Source organism: Rhinatrema bivittatum, chromosome 1, assembly GCF_901001135.1.
Source record: "Rhinatrema bivittatum chromosome 1, aRhiBiv1.1, whole genome shotgun sequence".
NCBI classification, from domain to species: Eukaryota; Metazoa; Chordata; class Amphibia; order Gymnophiona; family Rhinatrematidae; genus Rhinatrema; species Rhinatrema bivittatum.
In genome coordinates, this window is record NC_042615.1 from 43,388,694 (window position 1) to 43,416,554 (window position 27,861).

The 27,861-nt window shown below is 46.7% G+C and overlaps 1 protein-coding gene across 3 annotated transcripts in view; it reads left to right on the forward strand.

Moving 5' to 3' along the window:
* SMARCA5 (SWI/SNF related, matrix associated, actin dependent regulator of chromatin, subfamily a, member 5) overlaps positions 1 to 27,861 on the forward strand; it is a 453,245-nt gene that overhangs the window by 315,596 nt on the left and 109,788 nt on the right. For all 3 annotated transcript variants that reach the window (XM_029599292.1, XM_029599470.1, XM_029599377.1), the window contains exon 19: positions 21,098 to 21,220. In XM_029599292.1, the coding sequence (XP_029455152.1) occupies positions 21,098 to 21,220 (123 nt within the window). The remainder of the gene's footprint in view (positions 1 to 21,097; positions 21,221 to 27,861) is intronic.

Below are 27,861 nucleotides of genomic sequence, written 5' to 3' on the forward strand. Positions count from 1 at the left end.
AGGCCTAGTTCTTCTAGTGGCCCCGGACTGGCCAAGAAGACCCTGGTACGCAGACATGAGAAGACTACTGGCAGGGAATCCACTTCCCCTGCCTCCACACAGGGACCTGCTGCGGCAAGGTCCCATCCTCCACGAGGATCCAGCTCAATTCTCTCTTATGGTCTGGCCCTTGAGAGGGCTAGATTGAAGAAAAGAGGATACTCGGGGCCGGTAATAGTTACACTCCTCCGAGCACGCAAGTTCTCCACATCCCTAACATATATAAGGATCTGGAGGGTATTTAAAGCCTGGTGCGAAACTCATGGCACCAATCCACATGTCGCTAAGATCCCTATCATTTTGGATTTCCTGCAAGATGGACTTCAGAAGGGTCTGTCCCTCAGTTCCATCAAAGTTCAAGTGGCAGCGCTGTCCTGCTACGGTCCCCGGAGTGACGGCAACAGCATCGCCACACACCCAGACGTTTCACGTTTCCTGAAAGGAGTCAAACACATTGGTCCGCCACTGAAGTGGCCAGTGCCCCTGTGGAACCTCAACCTAGTGTTGGAATTTCTAGCAGGATCCGCCTTCAGGCCCCTTCGAGGCCTGTCTCTCCGTTTGTTGACCTTGAAGATGGTGTGCTTGCTGGCTGTGTTCAGCACGCCGTATCTCAGAGCTGCAAGCACTGTCCTGCCGTGATCCGTTTCTCAGAATCACTTCGGAGGCTATCCATCTTTGCACGGTTCCTTCCTTCTTACCCAAAGTAGTCTCGCAATTTCACCTTAGCCAAACCATATCCTTGCCAACCACGGAAGGTTTGAAGAAGTCGGAAGAAGGTCGAATACTGCGCCATCTCGACATTGGCAGGTTGCTGTCCAGATACTTGGAAATGTCAGAAGCAGTACGAAAGACGGACCACCTGTTCGTCCTTCACAGCGGGAAGAAGCAAGGGGAAGCGGCCTCACGGCCAACCATCGCCCGCTGGATCAAAGAAGTTATCAAGGCGGCCTACATAGAGGCAGGAAAACCACCACCTCTACAGGTCAAGGTTCACTCTACCAGAGCGCAATCGACCTCTTGGGCAGAAACTAGGATGCTGTCGCCTGCAGAGATATGTAAAGCGGCGACGTGGTCCTCCCTCCATACCTTCTCCAGATTCTACCGTCTGGATGTCCAGGCCAGGGAGGACACAGCATTCGCGAGGGCTATCCTGAATGGACCTCGGGCAGCCTCCCGCCCAGTCCGGGAGTAGCTTTTGTACATCCCACTTGTTTTGAGCCCATCTGCTACACGCTAGGAAATGTTGAGGTTACTTACCTGATAATCTCCTTTTCCTTAGTGTATGCAGATGGACTCAGCATCCCGCCTGGCTGCCTGCATACATGGGGATTCACCAAGTCACGGTAAGCCATGCTTTCTTATATAGGGCATCCACCCTACCGGGTGTCGACGCCTTCCGGTTGACAACAGTGGCGGTCTCCAGCTACTATCAATCAGTCAGGGTAATCCTGTTCATTTAATTGATCGGTCAGTCACACATATATCCATAAACGCTTTTGCAAGGAAGATTACTGAGTTGCTGCACTTCCTGTGGGGGTATATGTACCCGTGCTGACGTCAGATCAGTCTCCAACTGCTAGCACGAGCACACTATACCCACTTGTTTTGAGTCCATCTGCATACACTAAGGAAAAGGAGATTATCAGGTAAGTAATCTCAACAATAATAGCAGTCCCTAATGTGCCTGTCTGCACAGAATGTTACCCCACACCATGCATCTGTTTTCAGCAGATTCTCAGTCCTAGGAAACAAATGGAGAATAAAATGGAGAATATCATAATGCTGTATTGCTGTATGGTACGACTGCATTTAGCATGTATGCAATTCTTGTCGCTACATCTCAAAAGATATAGAACTAGTAAAGGTGCTGAGAAGGGTGACAAATCATAAAAGGAATGGAACAGCTGGCTTTCCTGTGAGGATAGGCTTAAGAGGTTAGGGATCTTCAGCTTGGGGGAAAAAATAGCTGAGGGGAGATAATAGAGGGCTATAAAATCATGACTGGAGCGGAATGAGTAAATGCAAATCGGTTTATTCTTTCAAAAAATACAAAGATGGGGATATTTCATGAAATTACTATATAACATGTTTAAAACAAATTATAGAAAATATTTTTTCACTCGGTGCACAATTAAGCTCTGGAATTCATTGTCGGAGGATATGGAGCAATTGGTCCAGGAACCGACAAGAGAGGGAGCAATTTTAGATCTAATTCTCCGTGGAGGACAGGATTTGGTGAGAGAGGTAACGGTGGTGGGGCCGCTTGGCAATAGTGATCATAATATGATCAAATTTGAATTAACGACTGGAAGGGGGACCGTAAGCAAATCCACGGCTCTCGTGCTAAACTTTCAAAAGGGAAACTTTGATAAAATGAGAAAAATTGTAAGAGAAAAACTGAAAGGAACAGCTACAAAGGTAAAAAGTGTGCAAGAGGTGTGGTCATTTAAAAAAAAAAAAAAAAAAAAAAAATTACCATCCTAGAAGCACAGTCCAGACGTATTCCACACATTAAAAAAGTGGAAAGAAGGCAAAACGATTACCGGCATGGTTAACAGGGGAGGCGAAAGAAGCTATTTTAGCCAAAAGATTTTCATTCAAAAATTGGAAGAAGGATCCAACAGAAGAAAATAGGATAATGCATAAGCGTTGGCAAGTTAAATGTAAGACATTGATAAGACAGGCTAAGAGAGAATTTGAAAAGAAATTGGCTGTAGAGGCAAAAACTCACAATAAAAACTTTAAAAAATATATCCGAAGCAGAAAGCTTGTGAGGGAGTCAGTTGGACCGTTAGATGATCGAGGGGTTAAAGGGGCACTTAGAGAAGATAAGGCCATCGCGGAAAGATTAAATGATTTCTTTGCTTCGGTGTTTACTGAAGAGTATGTTGGGGAGATACCCGTTCCAGAGAAGGTTTTCATGGGTAATGATTCAGATGGACTGAACCAAATCATGGTGAACCTAGAAGATGTGGTAGGCCTGATTGATAAACTGAAGAGTAGTATACACCCCAGGGTTCTAAAGGAACTCAAAAATGAAATTTCAGACCTTTTAGTAAAAATTTGTAACCTTTCTTTAAAATCATCCATTGTACCTGAAGACTGGAGGATAACTAATGTAACCCCAATATTTAAAAAGCGTTCCAGGGGCAATCCGGGAAACTACAGACTGGTTAGCCTGACTTCAGTGCCAGGAAAAATAGTGGAAAATGTTCTAAGCATTAAAATCACAGAATATATAGAAAGACATGGTTTAATGGAACAAAGTCAGCATGGCTTTACCCAAGGCAAGTCTTGCCTCACAAATCTGCTTCACTTTTTTGAAGAAGTTAATAAACATGTGGATAAAGTTGAACTGGTAGATGTAGTGTACTTGGATTTTCAGAAAGCGTTTGACAAAGTTCCTCATGAGAGGCTTCTAGGAAAAGTAAAAAGTCATGGGATAGGTGGCAATGTCCTTTCGTGGATTACAAACTGGCTAAAAGACAGGAAACAGAGTAGGATTAAATGAACAATTTTCTCAGTGGAAGGGAGTGGGCAGTGGAGTGCCTCAGGGATCTGTATTGGGACCCTTACTTTTCAATATATTTATAAATGATCTGGAAAGAAATATGACGAGTGAGGTAGTCAAATTTGCAGATGATACAAAATTGTTCAGAGTAGTTAAATCACAAGCAGATTGTGATAAATTGCAGGAAGACCTTGTGAGACTGGAAAATTGGGCATCGAAATGGCAGATGAAATTTAACGTGGATAAGTGCAAGGTGATGCATATAGGGAAAAATAACCCATGCTATAGTTACATAATGTTAGGTTCTATATTAGGTACTACCACCCAAGAAAGAGATCTAGGCATCATATTGGATAACACATTGAAATCGTTGGTTCAGTGTGCTGCGGCAGTCAGAAAAGCAAACAATGTTGGGAATTATTAGGAACAGAATGGGGAATAAAACGGAAAATGTCATAATGCCTCTATCGCTCCATGGTGAGAACCCACCTTGTGTACAATTCTGGTCGCTGCATCTCAAAAAAGATATAATTGCAATTGAGAGAGTACAGAGAAGGTCGACCAAAATAAGGGGAATGGAACAGCTCCCCTATGAGGAAAGACTAAAGAGGTTAGAACTTTTCAGCTTGGAGAAGAGACGGGTATACTCCAGAGAAAAGGTCGTTGGCCTCACAACTGGATGTTGTGATGTTTTTAAAGGGTGTCGAGCATCTGCAGCTGCCAGTGCATAGATTGGGTCCAGCATGGAGTTTAAACTTGGTCTTGTGGGTACTTTGTGGGCTTCCGTTGTGAGGTCCTTTAATGACGCCTTCGCTGAAGGTGGTATTTTTGGTGACGATTTGTTCATTCAGAAGGATGTGGACTTTGTCATTATGGAACAATTTCTGAAGATTTCAGACGAGGGGGTGTCTTTGCACACGGTGCCCTCATTCCTATCTAAGGTGGTATCTTTGTTTCACCTGAATCAGACTGTGGAGCTCCTGTCCTCTCAAATTGGTCTGCTGAGTCGCCGGAGGCAAAGGTCACAAACAGGTTTTGGCGGTCAGATCATTTGTTTGTATTATTTGGAGGTATCACAAATGGATGCAAGGCCTCCAAGGGCACAATAGTGCGTTAGCTGAAGGAAGCTATTGTTTTGGCCTACCTTTGTAAGGGGAGAAGCATCCCAGAGGTGTTTATTGCAGACTTTACTAGCATGCAGGCAGCATCGTGGGCCAAGTGACAGTGTCACCACAGGAGGTTTGTAGAGCAGTGATGTGGTCTTTTCTTTACACTTTATCTTGCCATTACCATTTAGAGTTCAGGCTCCAGAAGCGCCAACCTTTGGTGAAAGTGCGTTGAGAAGAAGAGGGTCTTTCACAGGCCTGCCCAGTGTAGGGGTGCTTTGGTACATCCCTCTTGTCTGGACTGATCTGGAGTACAAACAGGAAAGGAAAATTGGTCCTCATCTGCTAATTTTCATTCCTGAACATACACAGATCAGTCTAGAGAAGTGGGTTGTGTATCCCTACCAGCAGGTGGAGTCAGAGAGCAAAGAACTTTGGGTACTGCCATATATAAAAGAGTGCCAACTGCCATCCCTCAGTATTTCTCTGACTCCAGCAGGTGGTAGAGATGCACTCCTGCAGTCTTAGTTTTTAGTCAGTATGTTTTGTTTTTTTTGTTAGATACTGCTGGAGTTAGAGAAATACAATACTGAGGGTCGGCAGTTGGCATTCTTCTATATATGGCAGTGCCCAAAGTTCTTTGCTCTCTGACTCCACCTGCTGGTAGGGATACACAACCCACTTCTCTAGACTGATGTGTGGTATTACAGGAACGAAAATTAGCAGGTAAGAACCAATTTTCATTTCCTGAAGTACCACAGAGCAGTCCAGAGACCCAGCCCCTTAATGTTCTGAAGACCGTTACAAGTCCATGTTCTGGCATGCTTACTGGGAAGAAGTGTCAGACTATATATACAGAACCTAAAGAAGTTTCTCACAGGACAAGCAGGATGGTAGTCCTCACATATGGGTGACATCACAGGAGCTCTGTACAGAAAACATTCTGTCAAAGTTTCTATAAAGCTTTGACTGACCCTGGCACACTGAGTGCATTGAGCATGCTCAGCCTGTAATAATCCCTGTGAACCACAGGTGCCTCCCTCAGTCTTCTTTTTTCCGCTCTGCAGTAAGCATAGCGGTTAGGAGCTCTGTGAGAAATTCTAACACTTTTTCCACGGAAACACTTAAACTTTTACTTCACAAACACTTTTCCCTGCACAGGTCTCCCTTCGCGTACATTTATTCGACGCTCTGCGAGTACTATGTCCTGTTTTTTCGGTCGGTTCTTGTCACCTCCTTGGCCTGCCAACCGACTGCGGCCTTCCCTCTCCCTATGTTTTCAGTTAGCCACACATAGCCTGCGAGAGTCCCTCTGTGACACTCTGCCTGGTTATTAGCGCTAGTGGGACAGGGACTTCCATGGTTTCCATTGCCGCCAGGGTCCTTGTCGATTTCAGGTCCTTTGATTTCCTCGGTACCCTCACGCAGTCGATGCCTCCATTGCTGCAGCCGGTTCCCCCTGCAGACTGTCCTGGATTCTTAGATCATCGGTACCCCTCCCCCCCGCGGTACACTGATGCCATCAGTCCCTGCATCGTTTCTATCAGTACCAAACAAAAAGGATCCAAGAAATGCTAGACACTTATGCAATAACAAGAATATATGGAAAAGTCTAGCTCAAATCTAAAGGTATTGTATGAGGTCAAACTGGGGAAACCTCATAAAGTGCCAACAATAGGCTAATGAAATGCCTATAAGGCTACTTGGACTCCAACTCCAACACTGTGGATGTCAGAATGTATTTATAATCATTGGTAACCCCAGATGAAAAGATGCTTAAAGTTGTGGTCAATGTGCGCAGCGAGATGAGCAGATCGAAATTGCGCATTGAATAAGGAGTATTTACTGAAGAAGCACATCGACCACAACTTTAAGAGTTAACTCTCTACTCTTAGTGCACGAACAGCATTACATTGAAGGAGCGCATTGACTACAATGTACTGAGTATGTTATCACAGCCGAGATACACAAGCAGATTCCATGCCTATAAGTGATTCCCTGACGAAGAACCTCCATTCGAAACATTGCAGTGTCAGGATCGTTACACTTACTACATGAAGATTTTCACATATTGCCTTGGCGTCATAACAGTGAGCATAATCTGGTATAACAATATCATTGTATACCAGCACTCACAACCACAGTAGTGGGCTTACACTGGACTTATTAGATAGCTTTACGAATTAACAAATGAAGCGTCTTTTCATCTGGGGTTACCAATGATTATAAATACATTCTGACATCCACAGTGTTGGAGTTGGAGTCCAGGTAGCCTTATAGGCATTTCATTAGCCTATTGGCACTTTATGAGGTTTCCCCAGTTTGACCTCATACAATCCCTTTAGATTTGAGCTAGACTTTTCCATATATTCTTGTTTCTATCAGTGCCATCCATGTTTTTCATCCATGGCGCTGATTTTTCCTTGGGTTTCATTGGTGCCATCACTGCCCGGATGGATGCCATCGACGCACACCTTTGTCTCATCTGTGCCATCTATGCCCGGGTCAATGCCACCGTCGCCCAGGGCACTTCCATTGATGCCAGGGTCATTTCCATCGATGCCATTGTCCATGGCGTCAGTTCTGCCCACGACGATGCCATTGTCCATGGCGTCGATTCTGCCCATGGCATCGTCTATGCCGCCGGCGTCAATTCCATCGGTGTCTTCGATGTTCCTATCAATGTGGTCATCGACTCCTTCAATGCTGGTTATCATTTTTGCGATGCCAACGATTTTTTTTGATTATTCGATGCCACATCGTTTCCATAGATACCTACGCCGATGCTGTCAGTGCTTTCGTCACTGTCATCATTGCTCTGCCTGGGTCATCGATGTTTTTTCATATATATTTTTGACTATACCCTCGAGACCGCTTCGGCCGCCATAGAACACCGTCAATACCGACATAGCACCTCCACATAATGCCCTCACCTAAACACAGTGCTCCAATCTTTGGGTTCTTATTAAAGCCCCGTATTAGCCTACGACACTACATAGTGCCAGGAGCAGTGCAGGCATGCTGGCAGTCCGTCATCAGTCGCCATCCAAGACAGTGAGGGCATCCATCTCGGCGCTGGGGAAAGACCGGGCTGAGCACTGTGGCAGGCATCATCACAGACACGGTGACTGTCCACCACAGATGCCATCCAGGACATCGGTGCTGGAGAATGCCCAGGCTGAGCAACATCACCACTGTTCCGCACAGTGCTGGCAGTCCTTGGTGCTCCAGAAACACTGGAACGAGCTCTGAAGAATTCTGCACTGGCGTCACGAGACATCGAGCCTCTGCGACGAGGGCTGGGTTCACGAGCCAAAGATGGCTCCCCTGTTCCCGAGGCGTGCCCCACCGACATTGGTACGGGATTGTGGCCCTCCACTAATTACGGTGGTAGCGCCAGCCACGCCCAGACTGACTCCTCTATACCTGCGCCAGGCATCAGAGTTGAGACGGACGTCTACGTCCGACAGGCTACCCCTCAATGACTCCTGAAATCCACGGCACCAGCAATCTTCACCGGCTCGTCCTTCGGCGATCCACGTTGGATGGTAATTACCCGCTTCTGCGGCATTCCCATTGAGATGTGTTCTCTAATTCGGCCCACATGGTTAGAAAAGTTCTAGGTCATGTACCTTCCAAGAATCGTATTAGTGTCCCATATCGCTAAGCCAGCTATGTCAGCCACAATACCAAGAGAATCTCTCTATCATTTCTTTGGGATTGCATCAGGACATCTTCCCATTTTCAGCAATGGGGCTCTGTACTGATTAATACTCTGGCTTCTGGTTCCTAATTCAGAACCAAAGTTCCAGATGCATTCGCTGATCTGCTAAATACGAGATCCAGCAAATACTACCTCAAGTGCAAGTCCATCTTGAAGGCAGACAACAGGTCTCGATGTCTCCTTGTACAGCACACAGAAATGCGGGTAAGACTTTACTGCTCACGCTCCCGTGGGAGGTTACATGATATCCAGATTACATCAGCCCCTCCAGTTGGACACCTCCAGGTCTCCCAACTGGCTGGATATCAGAGCGGCTACCCCACTTTGTACCAAGGTTCCCGGTACACTCCCCCAGACGCTACAAAGCGCAGAGTGGGGGGGGGGGGGTGTTTGGGGAGTTTTAATTACACTATTCTTTCTTTCAACAGAAAGTAGTTACACTCCGCCCATCCTGGACCTCAGAAATACCAACTTTCTTCTGAAGGCACAGGTAAAATGGTTCCATCAGACCCCTCCAGATACTTCAAAATGCGACAGCTAGGATAATCAGTAATTCTCGCAAATCTGACCATATAACCCCCATCCTCAGAGACTCACACTGGCTTCCTATCCCCTCCCGCATCTTGTTCAAAACCCTCACCATCATACATAAAACCATCTACTCCCACAACTCCTCATGGCTCAACAAACCACTGCTACCAGTTCAATCTGCCCACCCCACCAGAATGAACTCCAAATGCACCCTACAAGTCCCCACACTCAAGAAAGCCCGTCTTTCAGCAACACGGTCCCGCGCCCTCTCCTTTGCGGGCCCCTCCCTCTGGAATTCTCTTCCTCCTGAACTCCGCCTGGAGCAATGCCCATTTAAATTCCGCAAACTGATAAAAACCTGGCTTTTTCACCAAGCCTTTCCGGATTAACTCCCAGACTGACTTTCGCCCACCTCCGTAGACCATGCTCGCCCTTCCAACCCATTACATTAATCTGTTAATCTTGATACCCTGTAATTTAACTGTAATTTGTAAATTCAATTGTAACCTTTAATTTTAATTGTAACCTGTTAATCCTGTTATCTCTTCCTCCTCTTTTATCTTGTTCAGGTCTCCGTTGTTCTCGGACTGCTTTCAGTTGTCCCTCTCCTCCCTTCCCCTGTTATTTGTAATTTCCACCTATTGTTATTATGTAAACCGATATGATGTGTACTTTAATGTCAGTATAGAAAACCTGCTAAATAAAAATAAATAAATAAAAAATCTCTCGTCACCATGCTTCCATATTGCAGTAAGTACATTACCTCTAATCTTTCTATGTGCTTCATGGTGAGTCAACAACATTACAATCCCAAGCTCTGCCGGTTGCACCAGCTTCGGCAACTGGGGTATTTCATTGAATCACTATCAGTGACTGCTGTTTCTCTACGGAGTGCTACAACATTCACGCTTTTCCTTGCATGGACAGCTGCATAACAGTCAGTCCACGCAAGGAGCTCTAACTTCTTCATGACTCACTATACATTTACTACCTGGGATTACTGTCACTGCCATAAATCCCTTTTACAACACTGCTGGACACCACAGTCACAATGACCTTCCTGTCCAGCATACGCGCAGACATTCTAATAAATTCTTACATGTCCCTGCGCGCATTTTCCATAACCTCAGCCCCTCAATTCTTCATTGTCGGGCGATGGGGTTTTTTCACTATGCACTTTCCTCATAGATCCAAAACTGCTATGGGTTAGCTTCAGTGATTTTCCATTATCAGTGGGTCTAAGCTGTTCAACTGCTTTCGTCCCTCATCCATATTGCAGATCTAGAACCAAAACGTAGTCTGATTCTGCTCATGCTCGCATTACTCAGGGTTGTAAAGTTTGACCTAAAAGCTTCTCAACCCAATATGCGTCTATTCCACTCCAGGCACAGTTTCACATGAACTTCCTGGAACTTGTAGCCATAAGTTTATACCCTTATGCCTTCCAATACTGCCTCTGCAACAAATCTTTGTGCATACAGACAGCATAGGGACAATGTGCTTTCCAACACACAAGCACACACAACCTCTTAGCTACTCTGCAAGTAAGCTGCGCAGCTCTATCCTTGGCCCTTGCTCACTCCATGCATTCAGTAAATCTAAGAGATTTACTGAATGCACTAGCAGACCTTCTCCATGTAGGTTTCCATCCTCTCGAATGGTCTCGGACTACATGTGTAGCGGGAAAAATCTTCTAAAGCTGAGGTCAGCCAAACTTGCCCTCTGCGTCCGAATCGAACCATACGGTGCACAGATTCTACTCCCTACACATGTGTCCAATGCGTTCCCATCAAGGGCCTCTTAAATGTCTCTTCTTCTTCCTCTCATAGCCAGCACTCTTCTAATGCTGGACCGGGACGGGGTTCACTGTTCCTCAGACCCACGTCCTGGCTGAGACCAGTATGCTTCCCATACTTTTCAATCTATCACACCAGTAACCAATTCGCCTTCCTACCAGTCAGTCACAAATCATAGACTCACTGATGTTCTCAGGTACTGGAGCATCACAAAACCTTCCACACCTAAATCCTACCATTCAAAATGGCATGATTTACCACATGATGCATACAAAAGGGTATTCCCTGTATGTACCCGGATCAGTCCAGACACCTGGGTTTTGCCTCCGCACCAGCAGATGGAGACAGAGCAAGATTTTGATTGGCTCAGCCCTGCATATATATAGCAGCATGCCAGCCTCAGCCTCTCAGTCTTAATCTGTCTCCAGCAGATGGTGCAGCTGCTAAGCCTCAGTCTCTGTGAAACTTGGTGTTGTGGTAGTGTTAGTTTTTTAGTCAGGTTTTTTTTCTGAGGGTTTATAAAAAAAAAAAAAAAAAAAAAAAGGTTTTGAAGAACAAAGAAGAAATTGGAAGCCTGTCCCACGCCCTGAGCTCCTCCCAGGGGGGTTGAAAGTTCTGAGGGGACCATCCCCCCCTGGTCGAGGCTGCTGCTAAGGGTCGAGGACCCGGCCTATCCGGTTAGCAGCATCGGGGGTGACACCGGGGAGCCCGGTTCACTCACCCCTACTGGAGCAGGAGTCCAGTACCTGGGACAGTGCCGGCAAGTAAAAAAAAACAAAACAAAAAAACCTGCTTTATTTTTTACTCAGCGCGCTGACTCTCCGCTGCTCGTTTTAATTTTATTTCGCCTCGTTTTTCGTTTTTTAGTTGCAGGCGTTCGGCAGGGGGTAGTCCGATGCCGCGGGGGTCAGCTTGTCGCACATGCGGTTCAGCGCGCGCGTCTCGCAACAGGATTTGCGCTAATTGTGTACCGGGAGGTGAAGGGCCATCAGGGGCTGGTCGGGGAGGCTGGTCTCGGGCGCCGCATTCGCCGCCGCTCGAGGGTAACATTACCTCAGCGAGTACAGAGCTGTTCCCGCTTAGCACGGGAACGGTGGCCATTTTGGAAATTTTTCAAGAGGCCACGCGGGCGGCTCTGGGGGAGGCTCTGGTGCCTCCCGCGCTTTCTCCTCAACAGCGGCTATCCCGGGGGGATGCCCTGGGGGGGACTGCCTCTCCTCTATCTGAAGATAGCCTTGATGAGGCTTCCTGCTCGTCGGTCTCGACTTTTTCCTCGGACTTGGTGCTGTTGCTACAAAAGGTCCTGAAGCACCAAGTCCTGAGGAAAAAGTCATCTAGGAAGCTGACTTCGGGGGGACTAGGACAGAAGTCCAGGAAGAGGCGTTCCAGGGATGAGTCCAGGAAGAGCTCCAACCCACCAAATGATAAGAGATGTCTCAGGTCAGTTCCTCATGACTCGGACACAGAGTCCACGTCTCAAGACGAGATGGATCCGCTCTTTGAGCCCCGGGGGGAGGGTACTGGCGGAGCGGAAGGAGATGTGCCAGCAAAGGCTGGTACCACTAAAGGTTCCCCAGCGGTAGAAGGGGACGACCCTAAGGTCATTCGCCTCTTTAAAAAAGAAGAGCTGGCTCCACTTATTCCAGCCATTCTTCAGGAACTCGGCTTGGAGGTGCCTCCAGTGGAGTCCCGTCCGGGAACCAAGATGGACCCGGTTTTGTTGGGCCTCAGTGGTCCGTCAGTCGCGTTCCCATTTCATTATTTGACGACGGATATCTTGTTCTGGGAATGGGATACTTCGGAGCTCGGGCTGAAGGTCAGTAAGGCCATGGATAAATTATATCCATTACCAGAGGAAGCGTTGGAGATTCTCCGCCTCCCTAGAGTGGACTCGGCGGTGTCGGCCGTGACGAAGAGGTCGACTATTCCAGTTACAGGAGCTACCGCCCTCAAGGACTTACAGGATAGAAAGCTTGAACTCCAACTTAAGAAGGTGTTTGAGGTCTCAGCTCTGGGGGTCTGAGGAGCTATATGCAGTAATTTTGCCTTGAGGGCGGGCCTGCGCTGGGCGCAACAGCTTCTAGCCAATGAAGGGCTCTCAGAGGCAGAAGCGGCTCAAGCAGATCATCTGGAGGTGGTGATCACTACAGTGCTGATGCCTTATATGATCTTCTACGCACGTCTGCAAGATCTATAGTTTCGGTGGTTTCAGCGCGTCGTCTTTTATGGCTTCGGAATTGGGCGGCAGATGGTTCGTCAAAGGCTCACCTTGGTTCCCTCCCCTTCAAGGGGAAGTTGTTGTTTGGCAAACAGTTGGATGATCTAATGCAATCTTTAGGGGAAAACAGGGCTTTTCATTTACCGGAGGATAGGCCTCGGCCTAGGAGTTCCTATTCCAATAAGCACCGGTTTCGAGGGAATAGGAAGTCTAGACCAGCGAGGTCGCCTGATACGTCCTACCGTTCAAGCTCAGCGTGGCAGTCGTCGTGGTTGCAGTCCTTTCGTGGCAGACATTTTGGGAGGCAGAGCAGAGCCCCAGCAGGAACGGGGGCTAAGGCTTCCCAATGAGGATTGTGTGGCCCGTTCCTCAGGGCAGGTTCCTCGCCTGGTCCCAATCGTGGGAGCCAGGCTATCACTTTTTGTCGAGGAATGGGCCAAGATAACGTCGGATCAGTGTGTCCTCACTGTGATAAATCAAGGTTACACTTTAGATTTTGTACAGATTCCCACAGACAAGTTTCTCGTTTCCCCTTGCGAATATCGAGAGAAGCGCGAGGCGGTGCAGGACACTCTGCAGCACCTAGAAGACTTGGGGGCAATCACTCCCGTGCCTCCCGGACAGTGAAGCACGGGGCGATACTCCATTTACTTCATTAGTGCCCAAGAAAGAGGGAACCTTCAGACTGATCCTGGACTTAAAAGGAGTCAACAGGTGTCTACGGATTCCACGATTCAAAATGGAAATGATCCGTTCTGTGGTCGCCTCGGTTAGTCCCGGCAAATTTCTGGCCTCCTTGGATCTCACGGAAGCCTATCTGCACATAGGAATTCAGCCATCTTATCAGAGGTTTCTCAGATTCTGCATCCTGGGCAGGCATTATCAATTCCGAGCTCTTCCGTTCGGTCTCACCACCGCGCTGCGCTCATTCACCAAAGTGATGGTGGTAGTGGCGGCTCAACTCAGAAGAGAAGGGTTTCTGGTGCATCCCTATTTGGACGATTGGTTGATCCGGGCGAAGTCTGAGTTGCTGTGTCGGAAGCCGGTCGCCAGGGTTCTACAGCTCTTGCGCTCTCTCGGGTGGTTGGTCAATCTTGCCAAGAGTCACTTGACCCCTACTCAGTCCTTGGAATTTCTGGGGGCGGTATTCGATACGAAGCAGCGAAAAGTGTTCCTCACCCAGGAGAGGGTTGTCAAGCTGCAGTCTCAGGTGCGCCACCTCTCGTCCTTATCGATGCCTCGGGTGCGGGATTATCTGCAGGTCCTGGGATCCATGGCATCCACGATATCATAGAAACATAGAAATGACGGCAGAAGAAGACCAAACGGCCCATCCAGTCTGCCCAGCAAGCTTCACACATTTTTTCTCATACTTATCTGTTTCTCTTAGCTCTTTGGTTCTATTTCCCTTCCACCCCCACCATTAATGTAGAGAGCAGTGATGGAGCTGCCTCCAAGTGAAATATCTAGCTTGATTAGTTAGGGGTAGTAGGGGAAGTAACCGCCGCAATAAGCAAGCTACACCCATGCTTATTTGTTTTACCCAGACTATGTTATTCAGCCCTTATTGGTTGTTTTTCCTTCTCCCCTGCCATTGAAGCAGGGAGCTATGCTGGATATGCGTGAAGTATCAGTTTTTCTTCTCCCCTGCCGTTGAAGCAGAGAGCTATGCTGGATATGCGTGAAGTATCAGTTTTTCTTCTCCCCTGCCGTTAAAGCAGAGAGCTATGCTGGAAATGCATTGAAAGTGAAGTATCAGGCTTATTTGGTTTGGGGTAGTAACCGCCGTAACAAGCCAGCTTACTCCCTGCTTTGTGAGTGTGAATCCTTTTTTCTTCTCCCCTGCCGTTGAAGCAGAGAGCTATGCTGGATATGCGTGAAGTATCAGTTTTTCTTCTCCCCTGCCGTTGAAGCAGAGAGCTATGCTGGATATGCGTGAAGTATCAGTTTTTCTTCTCCCCTGCCGTTGAAGCAGAGAGCTATGCTGGATATGCGTGAAGTATCAGTTTTTCTTCTCCCCTGCCGTTGAAGCAGGGAGCTATGCTGGATATGCATTGAAAGTGAAGTATCAGGCTTATTTGGTTTGGGGTAGTAACCGCCGTAACAAGCCAGCTACTCCCCGCTTTGTGAGTGCGAATCCTTTTTTCCACATTTCCTCTTGCTGTTGTAGCTTAGAGCGATGTTGGAGTCACAGTAACCATGTGTATGTTTATTGAATAAGGGTATTATCTCCAGGCAGTAGCCGTCATTCTGGCGAGCCACCCACTCTTTATTGACGGCCTCTTGATTTTATGGATCCACAATGTTTATCCCACGCCCCTTTGAAGTCCTTCACAGTTCTGGTCTTCACCACTTCTTTCGGAAGGGCATTCCAGGCATCCACCACCCTCTCCGTGAAGAAATACTTCCTGACATTGGTTCTGAATCTTCCTCCCTGGAGCTTCAAATCGTGACCCCTGGTTCTGCTGATTTTTTTCTGACTGAAAAGGTTTGTCGTTGTCTTTGGATCATTAAAACCTTTCAAGTATCTGAAAGTCTGTATCATATCACCTCTGCTCCTCCTTTCCTCCAGGGTGTACATATTTAGATTCTTCAATCTCTCCTCATAAGTCATTTGATGAAGACCTTCCACCTTTTTGGTCGCCCTTCTCTGGACCGCCTCCATCTTGTCTCTGTCTCCTCGGAGATACGGTCTCCAGAACTGAACACAATACTCCAGGTGAGGTCTCACCAAGGACCTGTACAAGGGGATAATCACTTCCCTTTTCTTACTCGATATTCCTCTCTCTATGCAGCCCAGCATTCTTTTGGCTTTAGCTATCGCCTTGTCACATTGTTTTGCCGACTTCAGATCATTAGGCACCATCACCCCAAGGTCTCTCTCCTGCTCCGTGCACATCAGCCTTTCTCCCCCCATCGAATACAGTTCATTTGGATTTCCACTCCCCATATGCATGACTCTGCACTTCTTGGCATTGAATGTCAGCTGCCATATCTTCGACCACTCTTCCATCTTCCTTAAATCCCGTCTCATTCTCTCCACTCCTTCCGGCGTGTCCACTCTGTTGCAGATCTTAGTGTCATCCGCAAAAAGACATACCTTACCTTCTATCCCTTCCGCAATGTCGCTCACAAAGATATTGAAAAGGACCGGTCCCAACACCGATCCCTGTGGTACACCGCTTTAAAACCGCTCTCTCTTCAGAGAGAGTTCCATTTACCATCACACATTGTCTTCTGTCCGTCAACCAGTTTGCAATCCAGGCCACCACCTCGGCACTCACTCCTAAGCTTCTCATTTTATTCACCAGTCTCCTGTGCGGGACAGTGTCAAAAGCTTTGCTGAAGTCCAAGTAGATGACATCGAGTGCTCTTCCTTGATCCAATTCCTTGGTTACCCAGTCAAAGTCAATCAGATTTGTCTGACAGGATCTTCCAATGGTGAATCCATGCTGCCTCTGGTCCAGCAATTCTCCCGACTGTAGATAGTTCACTATTCTCTCTTTCAGCAGTGACTCCATTACTTTTCCCACCACCGAAGAGAGGCTAACTTTGGTGCCCTGGGCTTTTGCACATCTACGACCGTTGCAGTCAGCATTACTGTCCCGCTGGAAGCCTGTGTCTGAACAATTCCACCTACCACTTCCGCTTACGGACCAGGCGAGGGCCAGTCTCCCTTGGTGGCTCGTGTCTGATCACTTGACATCTGGAGTGTCTCTAGTGATGCCCGAATGGACGGTGGTCACCACGGACGCCAGTCTTTCCGGCTGGGGAGCGGTCTGTCTTGGACATTCGGTGCAGGGCAGGTGGTCCCGGGCGCAGTCTCAGTGGTCCATAAATCGCTTAGAGACCAGGGCAGTAGCTTTGGCGCTTCACGCCTTTCTTCCATTGATTCAGGGGAAGGCGGCCAGAGTGTCGGACAATGCAACTACAGTAGCTTACATCAATCGCCAGGGCGGGACACGGAGTCAGCTGGTGGTGACGGAAGCGCGACCCTTGATGTGCTGGGCAGAGAAGAATCTCAGCAGCATTGCGGCTTCTCACATCGCTGGGGTAGACAATATTCAGGCAGACTTCCTCAGTCTACATCACCTAGATCCCAGGGAATGGGGCACACCTCACATGGATCTGATGGCCACTTTTCAGAATACAAAGGCTCCGCGATTTTACAGCCGTCGGAGAGAAAGAGGGGCCGAAGGGGTGGATACATTGGTGCTGCCATGGCCCACAGACGTCCTACTGTACATGTTCCCTCCGTGGCCTCTGATCGGCAAGGTGCTTCGACGTGTAGAACTGCATCCCACAAACGTGATCCTCGGCGGCCGTGGTTTGCGGATCTCCTGCTGTTAGTGGTCGAGCCGCCCATTCGTTTTCGGGACTTCCCGGCTCTGCTCCGTCAGGGCCCCGTTTGTTTGGAGGCGGCGGATCACTTTTGTCTCGCGGTATGGCTTTTGAGAGGCAACGCTTGATGGCCAAAGGATATTCGGATGCGGTTATAGCCACGCTGTTACGGTCTAGGAAGCAGTCTACGTCCTTGGCCTATGTGCGGGTCTGGTCAGTGTTTGAGGACTGGTGTAGAGATCACGGGGTGGATCCTATGAAAGCTGCGGTTTCTCATATCCTAGCTTTCCTTCAGGCGGGTCTCTCGCAAGGACTTTCTTGTAGTACCCTTCGAGTCCAGGTGGCAGCGCTCGGTTGTCTTAGAGGAAAGGTTCAAGGAGTGTCTTTGGCTCTACATCCTGATATCGCGCGTTTCTTCGAGGGGCTAAGCATTTACGTCCTCCCGTACGGCACCCTTGTCCGTCCTGGAAACTCAATTGGGTGCTTTCGGCCTTGTGTTTATCGCCCTTTGAACCTCTTAAGCGGGCGACGCTAAAGGATCTTACTTTAAAAGTGGTGTTCCTTATCGTGATCACTTCAGCTCGGCGAGTTTCGGAATTGCAAGCTTTGTCCTGTCGGGAGCCGTTCTTGCGTATCTCGGATTCCGGGGTCTCTCTACAGACAGTCCCTTCCTTTTTACCTAAGATAGTCTTGGCTTTTCACTTGAATCAGTCGGTAGAGCTTCCCTCTTTTCCGGAAGAGTAGCGGTCGGATCCTAGGGCGCGAGATTTACGTAAACTGGATGTTCGCAGGACCTTACTGCGGTATCTTGAGGTTACGAATCCCTTTCGCATTTCTGACCATTTGTTTGTTTTGTGTATGGGTCTCAAAAGGGGAAGTGCAGCCTCAAAGATTACGATCGCTCGGTGGCTCAAGGAAGCCATTGGCACCGCATACTTACTACAGGGAAAACCTCCTCCTGTGGGTATTCGGGCACATTCGACGCGATCTCAGGCCACCTCTTGGGCGGAATCCTCACAAGTGTCGCCTCAGGAAATTTGTCGGGCGGCTACTTGGAAATCGTTGCATACTTTTGCGAGGCATTATCGTTTGGATGTTCAGGGTACAGCTTCGGGTGCTTTTGGTGAGGGAGTTCTTCGAGCGGGACTCTCTGGGCCCCACCCTAGGTAAGTTAGCTCTGGTACGTCCCAGGGGTCTGGACTGATCCGGGTACGTACAAGGAAAGGAAAATTAGTTTCTTACCTGATAATTTTCGTTCTTGTAGTACCACGGATCAGTCCAGGGACCCGCCCTTGGTTTGTTCTGTCTGGTTGTCTGCGTATATCTTCTGAAGTAACGGAGAGTCCGCTCGTGGTTTTTATGTTCCATTATTTACTCCTTTGGTTCTGGGAGTCTTGTTCCTGTTGGGGGTTTGAACTTGGCCTTGGGTTTTTAGGGCCAATTTAGTTAGATAGTCTGTTTGGTTTGCTCATTCTGCTTTGACATTACGTAAGACTGAGAGGCTGAGGCTGGCACGCTGCTATATATATGCAGGGCTGAGCCAATCAAAATCTTGCTCTGTCTCCATCTGCTGGTGCGGAGGCAAAATCCAGGTGTTTGGACTGATCCGTGGTACTACAGGAACAAAAATTATCAGGTAAGAAACTAATTTTCCTTTACCCTTTTTCTTTTTTCTACACCACTCTTTTCTCTTGCTCCCTCGGATTCTGCTCCCCAGACATCCTCCACATAGCTACACCTCTGTTTCAATTGGTGTATCGTTTGGGAGTGAGGATACCCGATTAACGGTAAACCCCTTTTGAGTCAGCTTACCATGGATTAGCCACTGATCAAGCCACCTCTATTTTCACTAGTCACGGAATAGAACCTATATTTCGTGCTTATAAGTCTCATAAGTTCTCCGTTCGAGCCTTTCCATTGCTCTCATTTCACAGTTTGGCATGGGAAATTCTTTCCATCATAACCGTCACTTCTGCCAACAGGGTCACTGAGTTACACACCTTGTTACATACTCATCCAACCCTGCGTTCCTCCGTGACCGAGTACTTTTACGTATTCAACTTCATATTCTTCTTAAGGTAGATGTTGCATCTCACCTTACTCAGAATATACTCTGCCCATTTTTCCCAACATCTCTCTCTCACCAAAGCGAGAGGGTTTTTCCACTCCTTGGACAGTAATAGTGCACTTGCATTCTATCTAGATCGCACTACACTCCATAGGAATTCCACCTAACTCATTCCTTCTGTGGCAAGATTCAAGCTGCGAGTTCCAGTGGACAAACAGACCTATTCCTCCTAATTGGTCTGTATCTCTTTTCCTACCAACAAGCAGGCATTTCCCTATAATACTGTGTGTAACCACATTCTGTTGCGTCCGTCCCAGCCTCAATAGCTTCCCTTCGGCCGGTGCTGCTTGTATATATTTATCAGGCTGCAACCTGGAGCTCTCTCCATACCTTCGCAGCCCATTATTGCTTAGATACGACTAGCCGGCATGCTCCATGTTTGGCCAGTCCGTTTACTCCTATTCTTTTCGGTTTAACCACCCAACATCCTTCCACCAACCCGTTAAGGGTTTCAGGATGCCGTCCATTCCAAATTCCACCCCCGTCATTGCGCCTTTCGCGTGTCTTGGGTGCATTTGGTGCACTCTCGGGCATCCTCAGCTTGGTACTCACCCATATGTGAGGACTACCATCCTGTTTGTCCTGTGAGAAAGCAAATGTTGCTTACCTGTAACAGGTGTTCTCACAGGACAGCAGGATGTTAGTCCTCACGAAACCCACCCGCCACCCCGTGGAGTTGGGTCTGTATATGTTTTCACTTTTATTTTAGTTTCGCTTGCGCTTTTAGCTATGACGAGACTGAGGGAGACACCTGTGGTTCACAGGGATAATTTCAGGCTGAGCATGCTCAGTGTGCCAGTGTCAGTCAAAGCTTTATAGAAACTTTGACAGAGAGTTTTCCATACAGGGCTCCATCCTGTGATGTCACCCATATGTGAGGACTAACATCCTGCTGTCCTGTGAGAACACCTGTTACAGGTAAGCAACATTTGCTTTGCCAGGTTGTGGTTAGCCCCTTGGGTTGATTTGTGGTTTTTCTGTTTGGGGGACTCCAACCTTTGGGTTTGGCATTTGCCATCATTTAGGTGGTTGTTGTTGAGTTGTTACTCTATAGTTGACTTGGGTACAGGTCAATACTGAGGGACTGCAGGTGGCACTCTCGGTTATGTAGCAGTGCCTCAAAGATTTTAGTTATCTGCCTCCATCTGCTGGTAGGGATGCAAAACCCATTTGTCTGTACTGACCTGTGGTACTTCACAAACGAAATTTAGCAAGTAAGAACCAATTTTCCTTTATTTTCTAAGATAGGTATGTACAGAAATGTATTTAAAATTACAAAAAAATTTTTTGTTGATTAGGAACTAACCATAATTTAATTTTGTTTTTCTTTGCATTTGCTGATACTACTTGAGAATGCATCACTTATTTTGTGCCCGCTGTGGAATGATCTGATCTATTTTGCTTGCTTTGTTTGTGATGGTTATGTGTTGATACTTTTTCTATTGTTTTATTCTGTGTGTTTTTACTGTTGCCTGGACTCCAGTGAAGGGGTGGGATATAAATACTTTTAAATAAATAGTGAGCACTGCTATATCTCATGGATAGAAAGTGAATTGTACAATGACTTTTTTAGTTTCATTACAATTTTCTTGATAAATCTTTAATGTGGCAGTCACGTAATATTTTAACTGTACATGTAATCTGAATTTATAAAACCCAATTCAAATATTTAATAAAATAAAAAGAATAAAATTGACTTGCAGGTACCTCGCAATCCAGAACTGCCTAATGCAACTCAAGCACAAAAGGAAGAGCAGCTGAAAATTGATGAAGCTGAGCCTCTAAATGATGAAGAGTTAGAAGAGAAGGAGAGACTGCTCACACAGGTATCCTTAATCTGGACTACTTTGCTCATCCAGACCTAAATAGATGGGGCAGGAGTAACTTCATAGTTGAATTGCTATGACATAGGATGACTTCTTAATAAAAGGTCATCCAAATTTAAAGCTAAACATGATAAAACATAAAAGTTAACTTGAAAAAGGTTTCAATTGCAGAAAACATGATGTCCTGAAGGAATGTTAAATTGTAGGATTTAAAAATTGTCTGCTCTAGCTTGACATTTCAGTATATAAAAAGAACCCAAAGAGTGAAAAATAAATATATACTAGGAATGAAATTTCACTCAAATTAACAATGTGGGACATTTTCATGCACAGTGACTTTGCTTAAAGCAGATCTCCTATAAAAGGCACTTAGACAGCACCATCAAATTCGGTGTCCTATGTCTTTCGGAGACTCGAGTGCCTATATATTTATAATCATTGGCCTGGGTTAAACTAAATAGAAATGAATTCCAGGTCTATATTTTTTTTAAAGATATTTTTTCTGCAAATAAAATCTTATAGAAAATGAAACACACAAAGTTTATAAAGTATGACTTATTTTGAAGCTCCAGTTCAATTAAACCAGACTCCCAGGCTTATCAGACAAAACTTGGATCCACAGGACCTGACTAACCGGGTCAATGATGATAAACATATAAGCACTTGAGTCTCTGTAAGACATCGGACACTGAATTTGATAGTGCTGTCTAAGTGCCTTTTATATAAGGTCCGCTTTAGGTAAAGTCACTGTGCATGAAAATTTACTGCATTGTTAATCTGAGTGACATTTCATTGCTAGCTTGATATTTAGCATAATATGCTCTCCAAAGAATGACTTGTCCTGTCACACATTAAACAATTCAATTTGTTTTAGTTTACAAACATCTGCTAAAACTGATATTTGAAAAAGCCCAACTTCCTTTCAGTTTTTTAAACCTGAGTTTTGAGGAAAAAAGATGAAGCTTTGGGAGGCCAATATTCAATGCTACTTAGCTGGATATTAAATTAACTGAATACGTGCTGATATTTGGATTTATCCAGTTAACTAGATAAGTTAAGCCTGCTCAATAGCAGGTCTAAAGTTAGCCGAATAAGAGTTATCTGGCTAACTAGTGACTTTTTTATGGGGATATTCAGCAGCATAGCTGGATAAGTCTTATTTGGCTTGTTTGAATATTGAGCCCATTGTTGTTGCCTTGTATGTAATATTATTTTTGGGCACACCTATGCCAAGAGGTAATGTTCATTATTGCCCTCCCCTCTCTTTATTTCTGCTTTCATTTTCTATTTCTTTGCTGTTTCTTCTACTAAGTAATCATTATTCTCTGTGGTAAAGCAGAACAAACTGCTGTAAAAGTGTGTGCTGTCATCTATGTCTGTAGTATTCTCCTATAGCTTAGAAAATTCTTTCCTTTTTTCTGGGCATGCAAGGATGTTTTTGCACTCTCAATGCCATACATCTTCCTCAGTCTATTTTCATCTGCTTCGCAAATGGTCAAGTGATTCTATTCTCTTGTATCAACCATGCTTACTGTTTTAAAAAAAACAAAACAAAAAAAAAACCCACTTTTAGTCAAATTATGACTTCTCAGATTACAGAGCAAAAAGGTAATAGACCTTTCCTGTTCATACTTCAGATCAGTCCAGAGACGGGTTTTTCTCCCCTACCTACAGATGGCGATAGCGAAGAAAAGCTTTACTGACACTGCTACTTAAGTTAGCATGTCACCTACAGTCCATCAGTATTTTTGTTTTCAGCAGATGGTCAAAGTGTAAAACCTGCAGTCTGAAGTTACATAATTAAAAAATGAAAAAGGATGGGGTGTTAGGCTCAGTGTAGGACCATCCCCCTGATTGAGTGGGCGAGCAAGTGGGTTAGTAATCTAATTGGCCTCAACCTGACAACGGTAGTGATACTGATAGCTAGTGGTCTGTCTCCCTCCTTGTCCCCATGTGGCATTCATTTATCCCTCCTGGGGCTCCAGAACTTGTCTACAGGTAAGTAACTATTATTGGGTTGTTTTTTTTTGTTAGAGCAGTGTCTTTATATAAAAAAAAAAAAAAAGGAAAGGCAAAGCACTGGATGCCCAGGAGCTTGACCTGCTCGGCTTAGGGAGCCGATCTGGGGCAGAGTGAGCTGCTGTGACATTGTGGGGGTGGCCGGAGAGTGGCTGAGAGCTACTGTAATTCTGCTTTGCTGCTCTCTGTGGAGTTTGGGCTCATGTCGGCAATGTGTGCAGCTGCAGGTCCAGGCATGGTGTCCTCCCTGGAGCATGGAAAACGCCAGGATTGTGGGAACAAAAGACCATGGCTTTCCTCATCAGGGCTGTGCAGCACATGCAAGACCAGCAGGGAAGACTGTTCTGACACTGTGACCGCGTTTTCTGAAGGGGAGGATGTCTTGCTGTTCTGCATCGGGTAAGACGGCTCTTTTCTGCAGTTGTCCCCTGCCATGCCCGACTGCGATGATGCCTGGAGGGGATTCAGAAGGAGCTGAGGAGTCCTCAGGGGATTCCTCTGACTCTGAGGCCTTTCCTTTGGAGTTTGTGCTGTTGATACACATGGTTTTTCTGTTAAGTTAGGGGGAAAGCACCCCTACTCGCAGTGCCCCCAGCAGCACAGTGAGGCTCAGATGGTAGTCTCCTGGGGGAGGGTGGCAAAAGAACTGGTGCAGACCGGTTTGGAAGCGGTAAGCTTTGGGCGCATCAGAGGACTCAGATTACTCTGAAGGGGATGGGGCTGTTCTGTCAGAGTCTCTGAGGGGCGAGTACAATGATCCCTTGGGACCGGGGAAAGTCCAAGTGGTGGAAGGAGTTGACCCCAGAGTGGTCAGGCTCTTCAAGAAGGAGGGATTATTTCCCCTAACTCCAAGTTTTGAAGAAACTGGGGATTAAGGAGACAGTCTGATCATGAAGGACTTCGGGGCCCAGGAAATCCATTGGACAGTTAAGAAGTTGGCCATCATGGAATGGGATATTCTAGAGGCTGGTCTGAAGGTTGGCAGAGCGATGGCTAAACTTTACCTGCTGCTGGAGGATGCTTTGGAGCTCCTGAAGCTTCCTAAAGTGGATGCTTCTGTTTCAGCAGTGATCTTTTTGGTCTAGATCAGCTGCTCTGAAGAATGCTCAAGACCGAAAGTTGGAAATTCATCTCAAGAAGATATTTGTGGTCTCAATGTTGGACACTCGGTCTGCAGCGTGCAGTAGCTTCATGGCACACTTCTGTTTGTGCTGCTTGCAAGAACTTCAGGTACAAGGTGCAGGGTCTTCTGTCTCTGTTAAGCAGTCAGAGTGGTTAGGGGCTGGAGTAGCCTAAATTGTGGATGCCTTGTATGAACTGCGCACGTCGGCCAGGAATATTGTTTTGGCCAGGCGACTTCTCTTTGCACATTCACTAAGGTGATGGCAGTGGTGACTGTTGCATTTTGGAGGGAAGGCATTTTGGTGCATTCCTATCTAGATTGGCTCATTTGTGTGAAGTCAAGGGAGCTCTGTCAGTGTTTGGTTCAACGAGTCATGCAGACTTTGGGCTGGGAGGTTGGTCTGATAAAGAGCAACTTGCTTCCGTCACAAGTCACTAGAATACCTGAGGCCCAGGTCAGTACCATGCTAGGCAGAGTATTTCTCAAGGAGGAGTATGTGTTGAAATTGAAGGTGCAAGTCCACAGGTTTTTGGGTCTTCCAGCATCCAGATCCAGAGACTATTTGCAGGTCCTATATTCTGACATCTACACTTGATCTATTTTCCTGGATGTTTGCCCATATGTGGCCTCTCCAGAGAGCGTGTTTGTCATGCTGGAGCCCACAGTCAGAGGAGTTCCAGTTTCAGCTATTCCTGAGAGGGGAATCCAGGTCCAGTCTCTCCTGGTGGCTTTCTCAGCCCAATTTGGAGATGGAAGTAGAATTGGAAATCCTGGATTGGATGGTAGTGACCACTGATGCCAGTCTGAGTAGCTGGCGGCCCGTCAGGGGAAAATGGCACAGGTTTGGTGGTCAGCGGAGGAAGATTTGTGATCTATCAATGGTTTGGAAATGAGGGCAGTTCTCAGTGTTGCTTTCTTTTCCTCTGCAAGTGCGCAATAGAGCTGTGAGAGTTATGTTGGATAATGGGACAACAGTGGCTTAAATTGACCATCAAGGAGGGTCCCAGAGCTTAGGTGCTTCTCGGGAGGCCAAAGAACTGTTTTGGATGGAGCGGCATCTCTTGGCCATGATAGAGAACATTCAATTGTAATTTCTCAGCAGACATATGCTAGATCCAGAAGAATGGGAGTTGGCAGTCGAGGCAAGGGACCTCGTTCATTCCAGCTGGTTGTTCCGCAGCTGGACTTGTTAGCTTCACAGCAGAACATCAAAGCATGCCTTTTTTTCAGTCACAGATAGATCGCAGCAGAAGACCTCAATGCTCTTGTTCTCCTGTGGCTACCTTTTCAACCTTTCTCCCAGGACAAGCAGGATGGTAGTCCTCACATATGGGTGACATCATCAGATGGAGCCCTGTCATGGAATACTTTTGTCAAAGTTTCTAGAACTTTGACTGGCACACTAAGCATGCCCAGCATGCCACTAACCCTGTGGCCACACGTGGTCTCCCTTCAGTCTTTTTTTTTTTTTTTTCCGTGCAGCAAGTTGCCTCGCGGTTAAGAGCTCTATGAGAAATTCCTCACAACTTTCCTCACGGAAATATTTGAAGTTTACCTTATTAAAATCACCCTCACCGGGGTCTCCCATCGTGCTCCATTCCCTCCGACGCTCGGTAAGTGTTTTTCCTGTGGTTTGCGGTCTGTTCCCAGCAGCTTACCTCTCGGTACCCGACTGTCACCGACCGTGCGTCCGCCATTTTGTTTTGGCATGGTGACCAGGTTTAGGAAATGCCCCGAGTGTCTGAGGACCATGTCCATAACGGACCCTCACAATGTTTGCGTTTTGTGCTTAGGTCCCTCGCACGACGTCCGTCTGTGCCCCAGTTGCACACAAATGACCCCAAAGGCCGGCACGCTCGACTGGACAAGATGGGAGCATCTGTTTGTGTTGAAATGTTCTGCTCCATCGATTCCAGTTCAAGTTGCCCTGACTAGAGAGGGTCCATCGACTTCTGAGACGCCCCACCAGGATCATCGTGGAGCGGGTGACCGTCCGTCCGTCATAGACACCCTCGAAGGCATCAATGTCATCATTCTCTGTGCTGGAGACGGACCGGACCGAGCACCAGGGGAAACATATTTATTTATTTATTTATTTTGAACTTTTTTATACTGACATTCATGTAAAAATACATATCACATTGGTTTACAGTGAAATAACTTTTTGGAAAAACATTACATAGAACAAGGGGTTACATCGAACTGGGACCAAGGATATTAAATACAAACTGCTAACATATTATTTAAATAAAGTACAAGGGTGAAATGGAACAGAAAGGACCACCACCTTCTCTAAGGTACTCAGAGTTACTTCTATGGCAGGGGGAGGATAAGGATCTGGTAAGCGGGGGGGGGGGGGGGAGGGAATGCTTATGGTAGTTTAGCAAGAGGATTACAGCAGGTGGGGAAGCTAATGGTAGGTTAACAAGAAGATTACAACAGAAGCCTAAGAGACTGGTTCTCTAATAAAGGGATGGGAGAGCGGGGGCCGCGAGAAGAGGAGGTGTGAGGTTGAAGAATACACTGGTCGGTGATAAAATATCTGAATGTGAGCTAGTGAGTAGCAGAGCCTGCCGGCAGGAAAGAGGCCCTATCCAGGGTCAAAACAAGTGTTCTGTTCTGTCATGGGAAATGCTTGTCTGAAGAACCACGTTTTAAGCATTTTTTTTGAAGGTCAACGGGCAGGGTTCCTGACTGAGATCAGGGGGGAGAGCATTCCATTGTGGGAGACCTGCTGTTGATAGGGCGCGTTTCCTTAGTGAGTGGGGGCATACAGAGTGCCTTTCTAGGCTGTTCTTATTGGTCTAGAGGACGTGTGGAGTCAGAGGGATATTTAAATCAAGAGGGGTTAGATTGTGCATGGATTTGTGAATCATCTTGAGGACTTTGTGGAGAATTCTGAATTTGATGGGGAGCCAATGTAGATTCCGAAGGATGGGAGTAATATGCTCTCCTTTGTTGGTGTTGGTCAGAATCCTGGCGGCGGAGTTCTGTAACATCTGAAGGGGTCTGGTGGTATTAGCTGGGAGTCCGAGAAGGAGAGAGTTGCAATAGTCTATTTTTGAGAAGATGATAGATTGAAGCACCGTGCGGAAGTCCTGAAGGTGGAGGGGGGGTCTCAGCTTTTATAGAATTTGTAATTTGTAGAAACATTCTTTTGTGGTGGTGTTGACAAATTTTTTTAGGTTTAGATGGTTGTCCAGGATTACACCAAGGTCTTTCACATGGGTGGTGTCAGTCTTTTGGGATGAAGGGGGTTTGTTGACTGCCCCGTCTTTGTCATCCTGTGTGATAATAAGGATCTCTGTTTTGTTAGTGTTGAGGACTAAGGTGAGGAGGTGGTTGATAGACAGTAGACAACTGTTCCAGAAACTGAGGGTTTTGGAGAGGGAATCCGTGATCGGGATGAGGGATTTGCACTTCGTTGGCGTAGATAAAATGAGTTCTCTTTAGACTTGCGAGTAGTTGGCAGAGAGGGAGAAGGTAAATATTGAAAAGC